Here is a 22261-nt window from a genome sequence, read left to right as displayed (position 1 = left end):
AAAGAAATTTGGTTGTGTTTGCTTGTTTCACTAAAATGACAACTTTTCTTCACCGAGTAAACAGTTTCTGAACATGATGGATATTATTTTCAGTGTTTCATTTGTTTGGACTTTCAGCAGCGGAGTCCTGATAGCAGATTCCTGCTCAACATCTATCTTGTCCTCACTTTTCCTCAACTGCTAAAAAACACAAAAACAACCTCAACTTTAGGTTCACTGCAGATGAAATTAAGTTTCTCAGGAGTTTACACTGAGATAGAAGAATAAAATGTTGTTGTTTTTACATTTCACTTCATCTGCTGAAATTCCACATACTTTCTTTTGATAGATAAAGTGGTTAACGTGAGTCAATCTCCTTGTCTTGATCAGAATGAGGTCCTGGTGCTGCCTGCTGTGCTCCCTGCTGCTGGAGCTGCTGAGCACCGAGTCTGTCCAGGGGAACAAACCAAACTTTGTCCTGATGATGGTGGACGACCTGGGCATCGGCGATCTGGGATGTTATGGCAATAAGACGCTGAGGTAAAAACGTTCACGCTTCAATTCTCTCTCTCGGGAGACGCTTGACGATTGAATTTGCAGTGTGGTGATCTGGGAGGTGTTTATTGTGATTATTTCAATATATTAAAAAATGCATATTTTACCATTGCATCAGGACTATTTCTGCTGCATTATAGGAAAACAAAGATACAACAAATTGTTTACATTTTGCACTTTTGCAGCTTGTTTTGTTTTCCATCATTGTCTTGCCAATATAATCAATTAATCAAAAAAACAGGGCAAACACATGAACTGTAGAAAAATGTTAATGAAAGATCTGTTGAAAACAATGTTTTTTTTTAAAAAGTTGACCATTTAATGTGTAATTCAACAATCCCTCTGACCAATTGTTGTAAATAAAACATGGACATTCCAAGAGATTGACACACTTTAATCAAAAAACAATAACCGTGGACAGCGTAGCGCATCATCACACCCACTCAAACATCCTGGGATCCTGATCCTTCATGTTCCGTGTTGATGACTGACAGGACCCCCAACATGGACCGGCTGGCCCAGCAGGGCGTGAAGCTGACTCAGCACATCGCTGCAGCCAGCCTGTGCACGCCCAGCCGGGCGGCGTTCCTCACCGGGCGCTACCCGGTCCGATCAGGTCAGTCCGTCCTCCTCGTGTGGACTCTGATTGTAGAAACGTGCATTTTGAACATTTGACATTTGAGCACTTTTTCCACATTCGATGTATTTATTTATTCATCATTGCATCTGTAAAATTAAAATAAAAAAGACCTGGTGAGTATGTCTGTCAGTTTTGAATTGATTGTCTGAAATAAACCAAAATAAAAATATGAAATTCTATGTTTTACTCAGCAATGTTGTGAATTTGGCACCTCGAGGGTTAAAAAGGTTGAAACAGCTTAAAGTAGATTAACTCGCTGAAACTGATGAGTCAAATTATTTGAGAGATAAAGTGACTAAAAAGCCAATTTTGCTAAAAGCTGTGATAACCTCCCTCTCCCCGTAGGGATGGCCAGTCACTCCAGACCGGGAGTCTTCTTCTTCACCGGCTCGTCCGGAGGTCTTCCTGCGGAGGAGGTCACCTTCGCCAAGCTGGCCCAGCAGCAAGGCTACGAGACGGCGCTGATCGGTGGGTCCGCTGACGGTTTCTGTTCAAGCTGAGGTGTCGAAAGAAAAACTGCAGCCTCACTTGAGAGAAAGACGGTTGCGGTGACCGTTGTTGACGTGCGTTTCTGACCTGACGCCAGGGAAGTGGCACCTGGGGCTGAACTGCGAGAGCAGCGAGGACCACTGTCACCACCCCGCCGCTCACGGCTTCACGCACTTCTTCGGCGTCCCCCTGACCAACCTGAGGGACTGCCAGCCGGGACACGGCACCGTCTTCCAGCTCCACAAGTACCTTCCCTGGAGGACGGCGGCGGCGGTCCTGCTCTCCGTGGCGGCTCTCCACTGCGGCGGCGTGATGCCGGTGAGCCGGCGGCTGGTCGCCGTCCTGCTGCCCGCCGTCCTCGCCGTCCTCGCCGCGGTGGTGGGATTCCTCAGCGTCATCCCTCACTTGAACTGTGTTCTGATGAGAGGCCACGGGATCGAGGAGCAGCCGTTCTCCTCCGAGAACCTGACGCAGAAGGTGACCCAGGAAGCCGTGGACTTCATCCAGAGGTGAGGGAGGAATGTTGGTGATGGAGAGTGGCGACGCTCCTCCAGCGCTCCACCCGCCAGAACCAAGGCTTTATTCTGGGTCTGTCTGTGCAGGAACTCGGAGCGACCTTTTCTCCTCTTCGTGGCGTTCCTCCAAGTCCACACCGCCATCTTTGCCTCGGAGGCGTTCAGAGGGACGAGCCGCCACGGCCTCTACGGAGACGCCGTCCAGGAGGTGGACTGGAGCGTGGGTGGGTCAGCGGAGGCGTCCGGGACAGACGGGGGTGGAGGACGTTGTTCACTGAGCTGGGTGTCTCCTCAGGGCGGATCGTGGACACGCTGGACGCACTGCGGCTGCGAGGAAACACTCTGGTTTACCTGACGTCCGACCAGGGCGCCCACCTGGAGGAGGTGTCGGTCCGAGGGGAGATCCACCGGGGATCCAACGGGATCTATCGAGGTTCTCGCCAGACTCCCTGCAACGTGCCTCAGACCAGCTGGAACCTCGTAAGACCTCTCGCTTCGTGTCTTTTGTGTCGGAGCAGGAGGTAAATCCATGAACTGGGAGGGGGGGATCCGGGTCCCCGGACTCGTGCGCTGGCCCGGGAGGATCCCGGGGGGCCGGGAGATCCACGAGCCCACCAGCAACATGGACCTGTTCCCCACCGTGGTGCGGCTGAGCGGGGCGGAGCCGCCTTCAGACAGGTGAGTTGGTCCAGGTCCAGGTCCACCGCGCTGGCTGCAGGACACTGCTCAGTGTGTGTGTGTGTGTGTGTGGGTGCGTGGGTGCGTGGGTGCGTGCGTGCGTGCGTGCGTGCGTGCGTGCGTGCAGGCACATCGACGGCCACGACCTGATGGATCTGCTGGAAGGCCGAGCTGAAACCTCCAAACACGAGTTTCTCTTCCATTACTGCAACGCCTACCTGAACGCCGTGCGCTGGAATCCCAGGAACAGTGAGTCAACCCTTTTTTTAATGTTTATTTAGTTTTTATGCGACAATATGAATGTTACTGAAAGAGAGTGTGTGTGTGTGTGTGTGTGTGTGTGTGTGTGTGCGCAGGCAGCTCGGTGTGGAAAGCGTTCTTCTTCACTCCAGACTTCAGCCCGCCCGGCGCCCCCGGCTGCTTCCACACCCACGTGTGCTTCTGCACCCCGGAGGCCGTCACCGTCCACCAGCCGCCGCTGCTCTTCGACCTCTCCAGGGACCCGTCAGAGAGCACGCCGCTGACCCCGCACACCGAGCCCGCCTTCCACGCCGTCCTGGCGGCGATGCGCCGGGCGGTGGAGGTGCACGAGGGCGGGCTGGTGCCGGTGGAGAGCCAGCTGAGCGCCGGGAAGCTGATGTGGAAGCCGTGGCTACAGCCCTGCTGCTCCTCCTTCGCGCGGCTCTGCCGCTGCTAGCGGCGCCGCAAACCGCCGCGGTTTAACCAGTAAGAACAAAACTCAAGTTGGGAGAGTTGATTTATTGATTTTTCGTTAACTCTTGATTTCACACCAGCCTCCAAAATGCAAGTGACAGGCAATCACTGCACTTGGAATGTAAATATCAACATTTTTTGGCCATTTATAGAAAATATTTGTTTTTTTTATTTGAATCTGAGAAACTTTACTTGTGTCTTAACTGCAGGAGGATTTATAGACGTCTGCCCTTCTGTCACCGTGTTTTTACTTCTTCTTTTTTTTCTTTTTTTTAATGAAACGGGAAATTTTATTTTTTTCTGACTCAACTGCTGAAAGTGTGATATCGACTGAAGAACCGTCACACAGTTTGTTCATACGTAGTGATTCAGTGGGTCTTCTGAAGTTTAGAACTGAAAACTGCAAAGCACATTCTTTTTTTTTCTTTTCACAACTTTCAGAATCCACTGTCTGTGTGTGTTTGTTTATCTGGAGAAAATCTGAGGTTTTTATTCAGATCTGTGGAAGTTTAGGTCAATAATATCAATAAAGATCAATTTTACAGAAGGTAAACACTGTTGACCTCTCTCGCTCTCTCTCTCTCTCTCTCAGCCCCAACTTTTTGCATCAATTTTACAGAGAGTAAACAGACACTCGTCACTCCTACAGAATCTTTACATTTAAATATGGGAGAAGGAAAACGTCTGTTATTGTTAACTTTCTTGAAATTGTTTTTAAAACAGCATTAGGTTGTTTTAATTTTATAAAGGAATAAGCAGATTGTAGATTGTAAGTTTAATCCAGGAATGTTGCAGCGGGGAGTTACTACATGTCCACCATGTTTTCTAATTTGTGACTGTTTGGTTGTAAAACGCGTTTCAACACCACCTGACGACAAACTACAAACTGCCAACGTCCAGAAACTTCCTCAAACTCCAGGTTTCACTCTGGAAACACCACAAAATTCGTATTAAGTTTATTCTTAGATCAGATGCGTGTGTTCATGTGTATTTGTGTCAGAAAGTCTCTGCCCCGCCCGCTCCTGTGCACACAGTGAGGAAAACAAACACACCTTAAACACTTCAGACTGTCAGGAAGTTATTCTGAGGCTCAAATCAAGTCTGAAACTTGTTTAAAACGGAAAGTTCAAACATTTACGTCGTCATTTGTGAGGTTGTACTTTTGAGGAACTAACCGGAAGTGCTATGCTAATCCAAGCGTTCTAACTTTATTTGTTTTAGTTTCCACGTGTGGCCACCAGATGGCGACTATCCACTCATCAATCACAGCAGCGTCCATGATGGTAAATGTTTGAGATTTTAGTGAATTATATTTGAAAAATGATTGAAAGTTTATCATAAAACTGTGATGGATCATCAACATCGATCAGACTGTGAGTTTCATCCAGGAAGTTTGACTGTAATCTATTTCTTTCAGGTTTAAACGGGTAATATTAGTAGTAGTTTAATTCAGTCAACCATACATGAAAGAATGGCTGAGTTATATAAGTAACGTGAATTATAATCTAGTATTTATCTGATTTTACACATTATCCTATGTTTTTTTTTACTAATTTAATCTGGAGGATATTTATGTGCAGCTTCCAACTAAGTTTCTCATCATCATCGACAGTAATTCCTAAAAAAGTGTTTGCATGCGCTTGTTCAATTTGTTTACCATGAATTTTAATGTGGGTTTGACTGTTAATCAATTTCTTTCAGGTTTAAACAGGTAATAGTAGTAGTAGTTTATTCGGTCAACCAAATACATGATGCAACAAAACGAAAACAATTTCTGTCAACTTATTTGACAGTGACTTTATTTTGCCAGTGTGTTAAGGTCCACAATATCGTGCATTTATAAAGTATTAAATCTGAAAAAAAAAAAAATAGGATTCGTTTGAGCATGAAAGAGATTCTGATGGTCTTCTGAAGTAAAAAAGAAAACCAACAAAAAAAACGTGTGGCTGAGTTAAATAAGTAAAGTGAATTATAATCTGGTACTGATCTGATTTTACACATTATCCTATGTTGTTTGCTAATTTAGCCTCGAGGATATTTATGTGCAGCTTCCAACGAAGTTTCTCATCAGCAGTGATTCCTAAAAGCGTGTTTGCATGCGCTTGTTCAATTCGTTTACCATTAATTTTAACGTGGGTTTGACAGTTAATATCCCTGATTCCAGACGACATATTTAGCCTTTGTCAAATCATATTTTTAATATTGTGAGCTTTTCCAGGTCCTTTCCTGAGCAATAGAAGCGTCTATCTTCAGCTTATAATAAACCAATAGAATAGAAATACTTTATTAATCCCAGAGAGAAGTTCTTGTAGTGAAGCTCCACAGAGCCTGTAAAATAAGAGAAAGAAAGTCCAGACTTCTCTGAGAATCTCATTAAAATCAGTAATTATGTTGGTTCTGTGGTACGAACCCTAAAGCAACCACAAATGTGGAGTATCCTGACTACTAGAATGTTCCAATTCTTTCCTTTAGTTTAGATTCATCACAGTATTTATCAAACATTTCAGCCATTATTTCTCTTTGTGGTTCTTTTTGTTGGCAGATGCTGCGACAGACGAGGAAACTCTGGTTTCTGGATCCAGTTTAAAAAGGTAAGAAAGAAATATCATGTAAATACTCCATTTGGACATTAAGAAATAAATAATCTTAAAGTGCACATGTACATGAATTCATTGAGTATTTCTTTGTCATGCAGCCTCTTGTGTTGTTATGTTTGTGTTGAGTATGTTTATATTGTTTTTAAATTGATGAGTTGAAAATAAATCAATTCAGGAGATTTTTCTGCTCCACATTCTCACTGATGATGTTGAGGAAGTTATTCAGTGTCGAAGGTGAATCTCTACAGTTTGGATTGTAAATCCAACTAAAAACCAAACCTGGACTCGTCTGAAACGAGTCTAAAAACAAGTGTTTTATTGTGTTTCCTGCTTGTACTTGATAATAATTAATGATAAATATATTTGGCTGTACAAAGAAAAGACGGTGGACTGTGTCTCCTTCTTGTGGCACAATCATGTCACTGCATTTATTGACCCGTTTCCACATTTATTTTGGAGGAAACTTTGTTTTTTGTTTTTAAATATAATGTAAATTGTTATTGGAAATACTCTATTTTGACTTTAGGAATTAAATAATGTGAAAGTAAACTATATAATTGACTGAATTCATAATTTCTTTGTTCTGCAGCTTCTTGTGTTGTTATGTTTATAAGGAGCCACCAGGTGGCGCCACAGAAGATGTGTTTCTGAAAGTGTTGTTTGTGTCCAGGTTCCTGAGTGGCGCCACCATGTGGTGTGACGGTGGAGCAGCAAACAACGTCCAGCCTTCCCTCCAGAGTGGAACATGTGGTGATGAACTGCAGTCTTCTGTCTTGACTCCTCCCACTGTTCCACTTCCCTCCAGAGGGCGAGTGGAACAGTGGGAGGAGTCAAGACAGAAGACTGCAGTTCATGACCACACCCACTGAAGAGCTGCACTTTTTGGGGGTTAATTTTATAAAAAAAAAATTATAACTTTGTTCAGCATAACCCTCTGTCCTCCCTGGGGAAGGGCTGGACGGGAACCGCCACACCCACCGAAGTGTTTTGCCAGCCCTTCCCCCTCCACCCCTCCTTCTCCACCTGCCTGCCTCCCTCTCTCCTCCCTCCCTACCCCCCCCAGAAGACTTTTCCCACCCTGCCCCCCCCAACCTGACCCTCCTGACCTCAGCTTGTAGTCTGAACCCCTCTAGTGAAGTGAACTGGTGTGAGGAGGACTTGAACCTCCGTCAGTCTGCAGCACCAAAGTGTGTCTGACAGACTGAACCACTGCACCACCATGTGTTCTGCTCCTCCTGCTTCTTCTTCAGCTTCTGTCTCTACTTTTTTTAGCCTCGTTTGTGGCGAATGTAAGGATAAATGGAACCCGAGCAGAATGTCCAGTGTGGCTGGTTGGCTCAGTGAGGAGGACCAGTGCCTTGCATGTGGGAGACCTGGGTTCAAGTCCCAGTGAGGGTGAAACTCCAAGCAGACATAAAAGTTCCTGCAGGTGAGAAAGAGAGTTATATTAACTCTTAATTCAACTTATATGAAAAGTTTCAATAAAAGCCCCGGACCGGACAACTCCTAATCTCCCTACTCTTCTTTTGTTAGTCCCTCTTTCTTCCACCTTGACATTCCTACGGATTCTTTTTAGACTATTTTAGACTCCGCCTCTTCTTAATTATCAGTCCCTCCCTCAAGATTGAGTGTCCTTAACTTATACGATCTAAAGGGGACCTACCCCGCCTCTCCTCAACTCTTGATTTTGATGTCAAGGCTCTCTGTTCTCCTGACGGTTCCCTGACCAGGATTTGAACCTTGTCTAGTTGGTACCTAAGCACTCCACGTGCCAAGGTTTATCATGTGAGCTGTCCGGCCACCTGGGGTCCTGCAGTCGTTCTCACCTTTATACTCACTGCTTCTACTGAAACACTCAAGCAATAAGTTAAAGAGACACAAGCCCTTGAAGAGGAATTGAACCCACATCTGCTGCACCAAGAGCAGCTTTGTTCCTCACTGAGCTAAAGACCCTGAAGTCAAGTCTTGGACTCCTTCACCTTTATACTGACATGTATTGAAAACTGTTCTACAAAGAGACGAGAAGAATGAATTAAGTACAAGTTCCAATGTCAGATTCCACTTAATACACACTTTAATGGAGAAAGAAACACATAACATAGAACATATAGAAGTAAGGTCTCCACTGACCAGGACTAGAACCACCAACCTTCTACTCCAATGACAGTGGTTCTTCTCACTGAGCTAAACAACTTGGAGGTCTGGACCTCGACGGTTCAGCCTTTGTGCTCAAGGGTTGAGGAAACAAGACCAAACACCTTGGTGTGGAAGACTTCACCTTGACACACCTCACCTCACCTCACCTCACCTTAACACACCCCACCTCACCTCACCCCAACCTCACCTCACCACCCCCCCACACCCCACCTCACCTCACCACACCACCCCCCCCACACCCACCTCACCCCCCCAGCCCCCACCCCACCTCCCCCCCACACCCCCACCTCACCTCACCACACCTCACCTCCCCACACCCCAACCTCACCTCACCACCCCCCCACACCCCACCTCACCTCACCACACCACCCCCCCCACACCCCACCTCACCCCCCCAGCCCCACCCCACCTCCCCCCCACACCCCACCTCACTTACCCCCCACACCCCCACCTCACCTCACCACCCCCCCCCCCACACCCCACCTCACCCCCCCAGCCCCCACCTCACCCTCCCCCCCACCCCCCCCACACCCCAACCTCACCTCACCACCCCCCCACACCCCACCCCCCCACCTCACCTCACCACCCCCCCACACCCCACCTCACCCCCCCACCTCACCTCACCACCCTCCCACACCCCCACCTCACACCACCCCCCCCACACCCCACCTCACCACCCCCCCACACCCCACCCCCCCACACCCCACCTCACCCCCCACCTCACCTCACCACCCTCCCACACCCCACCTCACCACCCCCCCCACACCCCACCTCACCACCCCCCCCACACCCCACCTCACCTCACCTCACCACCCCCCCACACCCCACCTCACCTCACCACCCCCCTCACCCCACCTCACCTCACCCCCCACCTCACCTCACAACCCCCCCCCCCCCCACACCCCACCTCACCTCACAACCGGGGGGGTGAGGTGGGGGGAGGTGGGGGGAGGTGAGGTGGGGTGTGTTAAGGTGAAGTCTTCCACACCAAGGTGTTTGGTCTTGTTTCCTCAACCCTTGAGCACAAAGGCTGAACCGTCGAGGTCCAGACCTCCAAGTTGTTTAGCTCAGTGAGAAGAACCACTGTCATTGGAGTAGAAGGTTGGTGGTTCTAGTCCTGGTCAGTGGAGACCTTACTTCTATATGTTCTATGTTATGTGTTTCTTTCTCCATTAAAGTGTGCATTAAGTGGAATCTGACATTGGAACTTGTACTTAATTCATTCTTCACGTCTCTTTGTAGAACAGTTTTCAATACATGTCAGTATAAAGGTGAAGGAGTCCAAGACTTGACTTCAGGGTCTTTAGCTCAGTGAGGAACAAAGCTGCTCTTGGTGCAGCAGACGTGGGTTCAATTCCTCTTCAAGGACTTGTGTGTCTTTAACTTATTGCTTGAGTGTTTCAGTAGAAGCAGTGAGTATAAAGGTGAGAACGACTGCAGGACCCCAGGTGGCCGGACAGCTCACATGATAAACCTTCGCACGTGGAGTGCTTAGGTACCAACTAGACAAGGTTCAAATCCTGGTCAGGGAACCGTCAGGAGAACAGAGAGCCTTGACATCAAAATCAAGTGTTGAGGAGAGGCGGGGTAGGTCCCCTTTAGATCGTATAAGTTAAGGACACTCAATCTTGAGGGAGGGACTGATAATTAAGAAGAGGCGGAGTCTAAAATAGTCTAAAAAGGATCCGTAGGAATGTCAAGGTGGAAGAAAGAGGGACTAATAAAAGAAGAGTAGGGAGATTAGGAGTTGTCCGGTCCGGGGCTTTTATTGAAACTTTTCATATAAGTTGAATTAAGAGTTAATATAACTCTCTTTCTCACCTGCAGGAACTTTTATGTCTGCTTGGAGTTTCACCCTCACTGGGACTTGAACCCAGGTCTCCCACATGCAAGGCACTGGTCCTCCTCACTGAGCCAACCAGCCACACTGGACATTCTGCTCGGGTTCCATTTATCCTTACATTCGCCGCAAACGAGGCTAAAAAAAAAAGTAGAGACAGAAGCTGAAGAAGAAGCAGGAGGAGCAGAACACATGGTGGTGCAGTGGTTCAGTCTGTCAGACACACTTTGGTGCTGCAGACTGATGGAGGTTCAAGTCCTCCTCACACCAGTTCACTTCACTAGAGGGGTTCAGACTACAGGCTGAGGTCAGGAGGGTCAGGTTGGGGGGGGCAGGGTGGGAAAGTCTTCTGGGGGGGTAGGGAGGGAGGAGAGAGGGAGGCAGGCAGGTGGAGAAGGAGGGGTGGAGGGGGAAGGGCTGGCAAAACACTTCGGTGGGTGTGGCGGTTCCCGTCCAGCCCTTCCCCAGGGAGGACAGAGGGTTATGCTGAACAAAGTTATAATTTTTTTTTTATAAAATTAACCCCCAAAAAGTGCAGCTCTTCAGTGGGTGTGGTCATGAACTGCAGTCTTCTGTCTTGACTCCTCCCACTGTTCCACTCGCCCTCTGGAGGGAAGTGGAACAGTGGGAGGAGTCAAGACAGAAGACTGCAGTTCATCACCACATGTTCCACTCTGGAGGGAAGGCTGGACGTTGTTTGCTGCTCCACCGTCACACCACATGGTGGCGCCACTCAGGAACCTGGACACAAACAACACTTTCAGAAACACATCTTCTGTGGCGCCACCTGGTGGCTCCTTATAAACATAACAACACAAGAAGCTGCAGAACAAAGAAATTATGAATTCAGTCAATTATATAGTTTACTTTCACATTATTTAATTCCTAAAGTCAAAATAGAGTATTTCCAATAACAATTTACATTATATTTAAAAGCAAAAAACAAAGTTTCCTCCAAAATAAATGTGGAAACGGGTCAATAAATGCAGTGACATGATTGTGCCACAAGAAGGAGACACAGTCCACCGTCTTTTCTTTGTACAGCCAAATATATTTATCATTAATTATTATCAAGTACAAGCAGGAAACACAATAAAACACTTGTTTTTAGACTCGTTTCAGACGAGTCCAGGTTTGGTTTTTAGTTGGATTTACAATCCAAACTGTAGAGATTCACCTTCGACACTGAATAACTTCCTCAACATCATCAGTGAGAATGTGGAGCAGAAAAATCTCCTGAATTGATTTATTTTCAACTCATCAATTTAAAAACAATATAAACATACTCAACACAAACATAACAACACAAGAGGCTGCATGACAAAGAAATACTCAATGAATTCATGTACATGTGCACTTTAAGATTATTTATTTCTTAATGTCCAAATGGAGTATTTACATGATATTTCTTTCTTACCTTTTTAAACTGGATCCAGAAACCAGAGTTTCCTCGTCTGTCGCAGCATCTGCCAACAAAAAGAACCACAAAGAGAAATAATGGCTGAAATGTTTGATAAATACTGTGATGAATCTAAACTAAAGGAAAGAATTGGAACATTCTAGTAGTCAGGATACTCCACATTTGTGGTTGCTTTAGGGTTCGTACCACAGAACCAACATAATTACTGATTTTAATGAGATTCTCAGAGAAGTCTGGACTTTCTTTCTCTTATTTTACAGGCTGTGTGGAGCTTCACTACAAGAACTTCTCTCTGGGATTAATAAAGTATTTCTATTCTATTGGTTTATTATAAGCTGAAGATAGACGCTTCTATTGCTCAGGAAAGGACCTGGAAAAGCTCACAATATTAAAAATATGATTTGACAAAGGCTAAATATGTCGTCTGGAATCAGGGATATTAACTGTCAAACCCACGTTAAAATTAATGGTAAACGAATTGAACAAGCGCATGCAAACACGCTTTTAGGAATCACTGCTGATGAGAAACTTCGTTGGAAGCTGCACATAAATATCCTCGAGGCTAAATTAGCAAACAACATAGGATAATGTGTAAAATCAGATCAGTACCAGATTATAATTCACTTTACTTATTTAACTCAGCCACACGTTTTTTTTGTTGGTTTTCTTTTTTACTTCAGAAGACCATCAGAATCTCTTTCATGCTCAAACGAATCCTATTTTTTTTTTTTTCAGATTTAATACTTTATAAATGCACGATATTGTGGACCTTAACACACTGGCAAAATAAAGTCACTGTCAAATAAGTTGACAGAAATGTATTTGGTTGACCAGATAAACTACTACTACTATTACCTGTTTAAACCTGAAAGAAATAGATTAACAGTCAAACCCACATTAAAATTCATGGTAAACAAATTGAACAAGCGCATGTAAACACGTTTTTAGGAATCACTGTTGATGATGATGAGAAACTTAGTTGGAAGCTGCACATAAATATCCTCCAGATTAAATTAGTAAAAAAAAAAACCATAGGATAATGTGTAAAATCAGATAAATACTAGATTATAATTCACGTTACTTGTATAACTCAGCCATTCTTTCATGTATGGTTGACTGAATAAACTACTACTAATATTACCCGTTTAAACCAGAAAAAAATAGATTACAGTCAAACTTCCTGGATGAAACTCACAGTCTTATCGATGTTGATTATCCGCCACAGTTTTTTGATAAACTTTCAATCATTTTCCAAATATAATTCACTAAAATCTCAAACATTTACCATCATGGACGCTGCTGTATTATTGATGAGTGGATAGTCGCCATCTGGTGGCCACACGTGGAAACTACAACAAGTAAAGTTAGAACGCTTGGATTAGCATAGCACTTCCGGTTAGCTCCTCAAAAGTACAACCTCACAAATGACGACGTAAACGTTTGAACTTTCCGTTTTAAACACGTTTCAGACTTGATTTGAGCCTCAGAATAACTTCCTGACAGTCTGAAGTGTTTAAGGTGTGTTTGTTTTCCTCACTGTGTGCACAGGAGCGGGTGGGGCAGAGACTTTCTGACAAATACACATAAACACACACATCTGACCTAAGAATAAACTTAATACGAATTTTGTGGTGTTTCCAGAGTGAAACCTGGAGTTTGAGGAAGCTTCTGGACGTTGGGGGTTTGTAGTTTGTCGTCAGGTGGTGTTGAAACGCGTTTTACAACCAAACAGTCACAAATTATAAAACACGGACATGTAGTGGCTCCCCGCTGCTCCCTGCTGTAACATTCCTGGATTAAACTTACAATCTGCTTCGTGGAGACGATCTAGCAAACATTTATGAGAAACGTTTCATCATTTCATGAAGATAATTCGCTCAAATCGCCAACGCTTGCTGTCCTTACCGCCGCTGTTACTGATGACGATTGCCCTCTTGTGGCCACACGTGGAAACTACAACAAGTAAAGTTAGAATATTAGGATTAGCATAGCACTTCCTGTTTGTTTCCACAAAGTAAAATTACTCAAAGACGCGTTAAACGCGTGAACTTCATGTGCGTTTTCTGTGGAAAAGATGAGAGTTTGACTAAATTGGAAGGTTTTAGAAAATCACTGGTGCGGAATAATAATACAAATAATTAATAATAAAGAGGAAGCAAAACGTTTTTCCTACTTGTTCTGAGATACGTACTATTTTTAATGACGAATGTCAACTTATATTATTTGAGCTCCATTTTTCATAACTTTTCCTGTTGATGAATTCACTTTGCTTCTATACTATAACTACATTTGAAGACCTCCGCAAACTGAACTTCTCTGGATTGTGATTCCACAAAGAGTTTAACCTCATAAAAAGTTTTAAAAATCATTGCTTTCACCTTCTGCTTATTACTTTATAAAGTTAAAATAAATCTAATGCTGATTTAAAAACAATTTCAAGAAAAGTAACAATATTAACAGACGTTTTTCTTCTCCCAGATTTAAATGTAAAGGTTCTGAAGGAGTGACCAGTGTCTGTTTACTCTCTGTAAAATTGATGATTTATTGATATTGAGACTTTCCATCCACAAATATGAATACATAACCTGTCAATTTCTCCAGATAAACACACACACGTAGATATAGACTCTCTGAAAACTGAAAGTTGTGGGAAAACAATAAAGTGCTTTGTAGTTTTGTGTTGCTCACCTCAGAAGATCCACTGAACCACGACATGAACCACGACATGACCCACGCCAGATGGTGACGTCACTCAAGAACCTGAACACAGAAACAACATTTCAGAAAAACATACTCAGGTTTCATCACAGATCCAAACAAATTCAACAAGCGCATGCAAACACGTTTTTAGGAAGTACTGTTGATGACGATGAGAAACTTAGTTGGAAGCTGCACATAAATACCCTCGAGGCTAAATTAGCAAAAAAACATAGGATAATGTGTAAAATCAGATAAATACTAGACTATAATTCACATTGCTTATATAACTCAGCCATTCTTTCATGTTTGGTTGACTGAATAAACTACTACTAATATTACCCGTTTAAACCAGAAATAAATAGATTACAGTCAAACTTCCTGGATGAAACTCGCAGTCTGATCCATGTTGATTATCCGCCACAGTTTTATGATAAACTTTCAATCATTTTTCAAAGATAATTCACTAAAATCGCAAACATTTACCATCATGGACGCTGCTGTATTATTGATGAGTGGATAGTCGCCATCTGGTGGCCACACGTGGAAACTACAACAAGTAAAGTGAGAACGTTAGAACGAATCCTTTTTTTTTTTCTTCAGATTAAATACTTTATAAATACGCGATATTGTGGACCTTAACACACTGGCAAAATTAAGTCACTGTCAAATAAGTTGACAGAAATTGTTTTCGTTTTGTTGCATCATGTATTTGGTTGACTGAATAAACTACTACTACTATTACCTGTTTAAACCTGAAAGAAATAGATTACAGTCAAACTTCCTGAATTAAACTCACAGTCTGATCTATGTTGATGACCCGCCACAGTTTTCTGATAAACTTTCAATCATTTTTCAAAGATAATTCACTAAAATCTCAAACATTAACCGTCATGGACGCTGCTGTTATTGATGAGTGCCATCTGGTGGCCACACGTGGAAACTACAACAAATAAAGTTAGAACGCTTGGATTAGCATAGCACTTCCGGTTAGCTCCTCAAAAGTACAACCTCACAAATGACGATGTAAACGTTTGAACTTTCCGCTTTAAACAAGTTTCAGACTTGATTTGAGCCTCAGAATAACTTCCTGACAGTCTGAAGTGTTTAAGGTGTGTTTGTTTTCCTCACTGTGTGCACAGGAGCGGGCGGGGCAGAGACTTTCTGACACAAATACACATGAACACACGCATCTGATCTAAGAATACATTTAATACGAATGTTGTGGTGTTTCCAGAGTGAAACCTGGAGTTTGAGGAAGTTTCTGGACGTTGGGAGTTTGTAGTTTGTCATCAGGTGGAGTTGAAACGCGGTTTACAACCAAACAGTCACAAGTTATAAAACATGGACATGTAGTGGCTCCCCGCTGTAACATTTCTGGATTAAATTTACAATATGCTTCACGGAGGTGATCTAGCAAACATTTATGAAATCGCCACCGCTTGCTGTCCTTACCGCCGCTGTTATTGATGACGATTGCCCTCTGGTGGCCATACGTGAGAACTACAAGCAAAGTTAGAATATTAGGATTAGCATAGCACTTCCTGTTTGCTTCTGCAAAGTATAGTTACTCAAATGACGCGTTAAACGGTGCGTTTTCTGTGGAAAAGATGAGTTTGACTAAATTGGAAAGTTTTAGAAAATCACTGGTGCGGAATGATAATAATAATAATAATAATAATAATAATAAGCATTTTTCTTCTCCCAGATTTAAATGAAAAGGTTCTGTAGGAGTGACCAGTGTCTGTTTACTCTCTGTAAAGTTGATGATTCATTGACATTGAGACTTTTCATCCACAGATCTGAATATGTAACCTTTCAATTCCTCCAGATAAACACGCATGCATATATATTGACTCTGAAAACTGAAAGTTGTGGGAAAACCATAAAGTGCTTTGTAGTTTAGTGCGTTACTCACCTCAGAAGATCCACTGAACATAACCTGTAAAGTTTCATCTTATTCACATCAAATCATTACAAACTCTTTCATTTTCAAGGAGAGCTGGAGATTTTTAGCGAGCACACATTCAATGTAACACAATCAAGAGTTTCAACATGATCATCAAGAAAAAGCTGTTGGAAATAATTCAGAAATGGACTCAGAGGCTCCCATTTCAGTAATTCATCAGTTTGTGTTAATTGTGGTAAAAAAACAATTTCCTTAGAGGAAAATGTAAATAATTTTCTTCTTCTTCACCTGTTTGGTAACTGTCTGTTGCTGCCTCTCCTCCAAATTCACATGTTTTGAATCAAAGGATGGAGAGAGACATCTAAATACTTTCCTCATCTTCACCTGAGAGAAACATCAGGTCCCTGCCCCGGTGCACTCTGGGTAACAAACTACAAATGAAGTCAATAAAATGGGGCTTTAATTTGCCTTTATTGCTTCACTTTAGATTTTATTCTAAATACTGTAAAAGTGTCAGTCAGTCCAGCCCCCTCTGAGTGTCTGTAGCACCCCCCACGTACAGCCCTCCAAGCTCCGCCTCCAGCCCTACCGGGGGGGCAGAGCCAAACGGTTCTCCCAGGGGGTCCGTCTCCCCCAGCCTCCTCCACCAGGGCAGCCGGCTCGCCCGCACCGCAGAGTTGTGGGCGTCTCGGGCGCGAGCAGCAACGTGACCCGATGGACTGAGAAAGGAGTCAGCGTCCGTCTCCGTGACGACCGAGAGGGGCGGGGCGTCTGCACAGGAGGACATGATGAAAGGTCAGAGGTCATCAGTGAATAATACACCGTGAACACGATGTGTGTGTGTGTGTGTGTGTGTGTGTGTGTGTGTGTGAGACCTCTCAGTTTCTCCAGCTGTGTGTGTGTGTGAGCCAGCAGCGCCTCCCTCCTCTGCTCCTCCCTCCGATGCTCCTCCCCTCTCTGCAGCTCCTTCAGCAGGAGCAGCTGCACCTCCTCATGGAGGTGCACACACTCCTCCGCAGACACACGGGTCGACTGCAATCACACACACACACACAAACACACACACACACACACACACACACACACACACACACACACACACACACACACACACACACACACAAACACACACACACGCGCAGCGGTAACGGGTGACACACAGCAGCGGTGCATGCTGGGTAAAAGATGAGAACGGCGAGTTTCTTACAGGATAAGCGGCGACGTTCTCCTCCACCTGCCGCTTCAGCTCCACCCGCCGGCCATCCGTCAAACCTTCTTGACCAATCCAGAAGCAGGGGAGGGGCGGGGCCTTGGCTGCTCTCCGCTTCTGGAGGAAACGACGCACCTGAAGGAGGCAACGGACGCCAGCGAGCAGCGTGAGCATCACAAACAACACAGTCACACACTCTGAAGTGTGTGTGTGTGGGTGCGCGTGTGTGTGTGTACCGCTCTCTGCAGTGTGTGTGCCGCCTGCTGCTGCGTCCGAGCGAGTCTCAGTGTGTGTCGCTGTGCGTCGTCATAGCGACGTCTCTCTCTGCAGCCCCTCCAGAAGCTCTGGATGAGGACGGCGGCTCTGCGCTCACACTCCTGCAGGTACGGCCGCACCTGATCTAAGACAACATGAAGCTTTGTACTTTGACGTATCTTCTAAATACTTCAACTTGGAGAAACAGGAGCAACTCAAACATGTCGTAAAACAAAATTTTCAGCTAATAGATTCTTCAAAAATATGTTATACAAAGATTTTGTGGAGGCTTTTGTTCCTTTTCCTTTCAAAAAAATAAATGACGATTAAGATCAGAAGTTTAAATTAATAGCAACTTAAACATACAATTCTTTTCATAATGATCTAAAATCCTTTTTATTTATATAACATGATGGCCAAATAAACAATACATAAATAAATTATATATATATATATATATACATATAATTATTATTTGAATTTACTGTGTAAATTGACAACGCTGCATAAAGTCAAGTATAATATCAAAATATATTGGAAAAGATGAACATTTTTATTGGTCTCGCTTTTCTTTGTATTTTAAATAATAATTTAAATACTTTCTTACCTCAAAAAATTAGGAAACTTAAACCAGAACATGTAAACATGTTACTGCCATGAATCACAAACAACTAATATAACTGAAATAATGTGAATATCTATTATCTGAAAATCCCAAATCAAATGGCAATTAAACAGACATTGAAAAATAAAAGTACTTTGTAAAATATAACCGCAAAAATGTTACATTTGAATTAAAGCATTAAGATAAAAACCATTAGTTTATTATCACAGTTTTTGTAATGTGTCAATTCAACAGAAATGAAATACTTTAAATAAATCACAAATGTTTTTTTGAATATTGAATCATAAAAAGTAACTTTAATTACATTTATAAGTGAGATTAAATTGATAAATTGGATTAAAGTGCAGGTTTACCAGCAGGAAGCAGCTGCAGCAGCTCCCTGTGTTTCTGGTGGAACAGCCTCCTCGCCTGCTGACGCCTCACACACACCTACAAACACACACACACACACACACACACTTTTTTAGAGACGAGAGGGAATTGGTGTGTGTCCCTGTGAGGAGTCGCTCACCTGATACCTGAGCTCCTCCTCCCACTGCTGCTCCTCCTCCTGCTGCCGCTGCCGCCTCCTGCGGGCCCTGGACCCCCCCAGAGGAGGTGAGGCTCATCCGCACGCGGCCAGACGTGTCAAACAGCTGCAGACAGATGTTACCTGTATCTCCTCTGCAGCGAGCTCACCGCCCTGGCCAGACTCCTCACCCTGCGGCGGGTTCGATGGGAGCGCCACGCCGCCTGGATCACACACGCCGCTCGCTCATGCTCACCTGAACTCCGCTGCAACGTTGACATCCTGAAATTACTACAAACATCTGAAAATGTCCAAAGTTGCAATAATAAAACAGAACAACAATCCAATTAAAAAAGACAACAAACACTATTACTAAACTATTGGATTAAAGGCTAAAACGTCCAGTAAAAGAATAAACTTTAAACTATGATGTTTTTAAATCTTTAAATGGTCTCGCCCCGCCTTACCTCTCTGAGCTGCTTCATTCATACGCTCCTGCTTTTACCTTTGGCTTTTACCTCAGCGTGAGACTCTGCTCTGGTTTCAATGCCTTCATTTTTTCTTTTTATTGCTTTAACTTTTTATGTTTTGTTTATTGTTTTACCATCTGATTGTTTTTATTGCTTTAACTTTTTTATTGTTTTAATGTTTTTATTTTGCCTCTTATATTTTTATTTCAATGTACAGGACTTTGTCTCAGCTACGGCTGTATAAAGCGCTTTATAAATAAAGTTGAGTTGAGTTGAGTTGATTATCTGACATGTATTAAAACTTCACTTTACTTATTGAAAACATCCTGAAAAAGAACTGTGTTTAGACATTTTTTGTGAGAATGAGAGGATGGATAAAAAGTAAACAGTCTCTAAAACAAGAAAGAAAATGCACATGACAAAAAAAAGAAGATAAGATTTAAAAATATAAAAGATGTATTAATCTATTTAATATTTAACAAAGGTAAATATTTTAATTTGAACAAAAAGGCCAGATTTGAAAATATAAGAAAGAACTTTTCATAATAAACCAACCTCAGGCTGACTCACTGCGTCCTTCTCTGATTGGATGAGAGCGACCAGCTGATCCACTTCCTGCTCAAAGCCCCGCCCCCTCCAGTCTTTGTCCAATAGGCTGTCCAGACCTGCAGACACAGGGACCTGTGAGCTCCTGTGACTGACCCCACCTGCTGCAGGCCAACATGTGTGACCTCTGACCTCTGAAGCTGAGGAGGAGGGGCCGTAGGCGCAGCTCCAGCTGATTGGACATGAGGAGGATGAGTTTGACAGAAGCCCCGCCCACAGCAGGGTCAGCGCTGACGGCCAGTTGGCCGACGGCTTCGTTGAGGAGCAGCAGAACAGAGTCGCTGCTTAACGCCAAGAGGAAGTTTCTGAGGAGAGATTCTATTAGTTATTCTGACTTAATTGACTGAAATCTTCCTTCTAATGGTTTTAACTTGAAAAGACAAGATGTTAAAAAATTGTGTGATCGTTTTAATTTCTTTAGTTTTTGCCTTAATGGCAGGAAAGTCTTCACAGCCTGAGGTGTGTGTGTGAGTGAGTTACCTGTTGGTGGTGCATGTCTGAGTCCACATCTGGACGCAGAGCAGGGACACTGCCGCCTCGTCACACATCTGGACCTTCCCGTAGTGGACGGAGCTCAGGACTGCAGAGACGGGGGAAGAGGCGGAGACTCACACTTTTCCTCTGGTCAGAGAATCATAGTGACGCTGATCGACAATAATCAGAGAGCTGACCGACCCTGAGAGGCGAGCTGAGGATGAGCGGAGAGCAGCCAGCCCAGAGAGTCCATCACCTTCCTGAGGAGAGGCACACACTGGCGCACACACACACACACACACACACACACACACACACACACACACACACACACACACACACACACACACACACACACACACACACAAAGTTACAGCCACACATACACACATGGAAGAGTTGCAGTGGTGTATGTACACACACACCTCTGATCTGTTCATCAGCTGACTGGCCAGTGACAGAAGCCCGTCGACAACCGACGGCAGGAACAGCCGACTGAACGCCTCGGAGCTTCTGCGCGGTTCCACTCTGATGCAGCAGGAGCTGCAACACGATGAAAATTACATTGAAGGAATAAGAACATACTTAAATATATGTACCTTTACTTTAAGAATGAAATAAAAAGGTGGAGTGCTGACTTTTTGAGTAGAATTAAAAACCTCTTCACACTAAGATGGAACAAAGATTTACAAAAGGTTGTTCATACAAGTGAGCAGATCCCTGTTTGTTTTAAATAAATTACATTCCACTGATCCTGACCTGGTGAGCTGTGCCAGGCCGGCAGCAGAGCTCCAGTTGCCCCGCAGCATCCTGGGAGGTAGAGACAATGTGCGGACGCAGTGGGTGAGGACGCCGCTGTGGTACAGCTGAGCTTTGACACGAGTCAACGCGCCGTCGCTGGTTTGCGCCGCCGCCGAGTTTAAAGCCTCTAAAACAGGAAGAAACTAAACTTTACATTGAGCTGTGACGCTGATGGACACATGTGAGGTGCAAGAGTCAGTCTCACTGCTTAAAGCGCCGTTCAGAAGGCCGAGCTTCAGCTCCGGGTTCAGGTTCTCATCCTCCAGCTGCCTCCTCAGCTCGGACACAACAGCCTCCTCCTCCTCCATTCTGATGGCCTGTTATTGCTAGTGTGGATCTAAACAAACACACAAGAGCAAAACACATTGAAACAGTTTTTTTTAATACTAAATACTCCAAATAATAAATAAATGCATTTTTGTTTTATTTTGTATGTATTTAGCAGCTTGATATTGACCAGTTTTTGTGTAATATTTCAAATAAATCATGAAATAAAGATAGAAGTCTTTGTGTTTTCTAACTTCACATGGAGCTACTATTTAACACAAACTCTCAATTATAACTCGGTATATGTTGTCTGTGATCTAATGTGTGACACAAACAGACTTATTAGTTGAATCATCAACCTTTGCACCTTTTGTATACTTTTTCCCAGACTGTTCAGATTTAAAAACTTTAATAAACAAATAAAACAAAACAAAAAACCCACATGTATTTTCATATGAGAAATCAGGGAATAGAGCTTTAAATGACGAAATGGGTGGATGTCTAAAGATCAATCTATCATCAGTGTCGCTCTCGATGTGATAATCAATAATTAATATGAAAGTTCTATGTTTGGCTTTCATTGTGTGTAAATCAGGGAACACACCTGTTAGCACAACCGTTAGCATGTGCGTCTGCGCCTCGTTTGCAGTCTTAGATAACCGCCAGTTGACATGAACTGGCCGCAAAATAAAAATAAATGTGACGGCGAGCGGTTAAACTGGTCCTCCGTGCACCCGTTCAGTCTTGAATGTTGTTTTTAAAATGACAAAAACGATGTTTCAACAGAGAAAACAGCTCAGCTCAGACAGCAACCAGACGCTGAACAGGTTCCACAGTGACGCGACGTCATCATCA

General features: G+C 43.9%; 2 protein-coding genes across 3 annotated transcripts in view; one reads left to right on the top strand and one right to left on the bottom strand.

Annotated features, from left to right (window-relative positions):
• Positions 1-6178, top strand: part of sts (steroid sulfatase (microsomal), isozyme S) — a 7107-nt gene extending 929 nt beyond the window's left edge. The window contains exons 2-12 of one of the 2 annotated variants that reach the window (XR_013937158.1): positions 370-519; positions 1029-1150; positions 1520-1642; positions 1761-2172; positions 2266-2402; positions 2474-2611; positions 2697-2856; positions 2984-3105; positions 3213-3582; positions 4792-4853; positions 6113-6178. Coding sequence is in view for 1 of the 2 variants with exons in the window: in XM_080519656.1 (XP_080375782.1) it covers positions 371-519; positions 1029-1150; positions 1520-1642; positions 1761-2172; positions 2266-2402; positions 2474-2611; positions 2697-2856; positions 2984-3105; positions 3213-3553 (1704 nt within the window). In the remaining variant the exon portion in view is untranslated. Of the gene's footprint in view, positions 1-369; positions 520-1028; positions 1151-1519; positions 1643-1760; positions 2173-2265; positions 2403-2473; positions 2612-2696; positions 2857-2983; positions 3106-3212; positions 4050-4791; positions 4854-6112 lie in introns of those variants that run through there. The other variant, XM_080519656.1, reaches the window with a different exon arrangement.
• A 10529-nt stretch (positions 6179-16707) lies between these two features.
• iqcb1 (IQ motif containing B1) lies at positions 16708-22139 on the bottom strand (the record flags this gene model as incomplete). Its single annotated transcript, XM_080520154.1, has 15 exons — positions 22011-22139; positions 21345-21476; positions 21098-21266; positions 20764-20881; positions 20540-20615; positions 20345-20444; positions 19997-20169; positions 19814-19923; positions 18933-19054; positions 18792-18858; positions 18634-18709; positions 17637-17800; positions 17398-17535; positions 17066-17222; positions 16708-16961 (listed from the first exon to the last, which is right to left on the bottom strand). Exons 2-15 carry the CDS (start codon positions 21445-21447, stop codon positions 16708-16710), a joined length of 1827 nt encoding a protein of 608 aa, XP_080376280.1. The 5' UTR covers positions 21448-21476; positions 22011-22139.
• Positions 22140-22261: the final 122 nt, after the last annotated feature.

Source organism: Blennius ocellaris (assembly GCF_963422515.1).
Source record: "Blennius ocellaris genome assembly, chromosome: 24".
In the NCBI taxonomy this organism is placed as follows: Eukaryota; Metazoa; Chordata; class Actinopteri; order Blenniiformes; family Blenniidae; genus Blennius; species Blennius ocellaris.
This window is presented reverse-complemented; position numbering and strand designations above follow the sequence as displayed.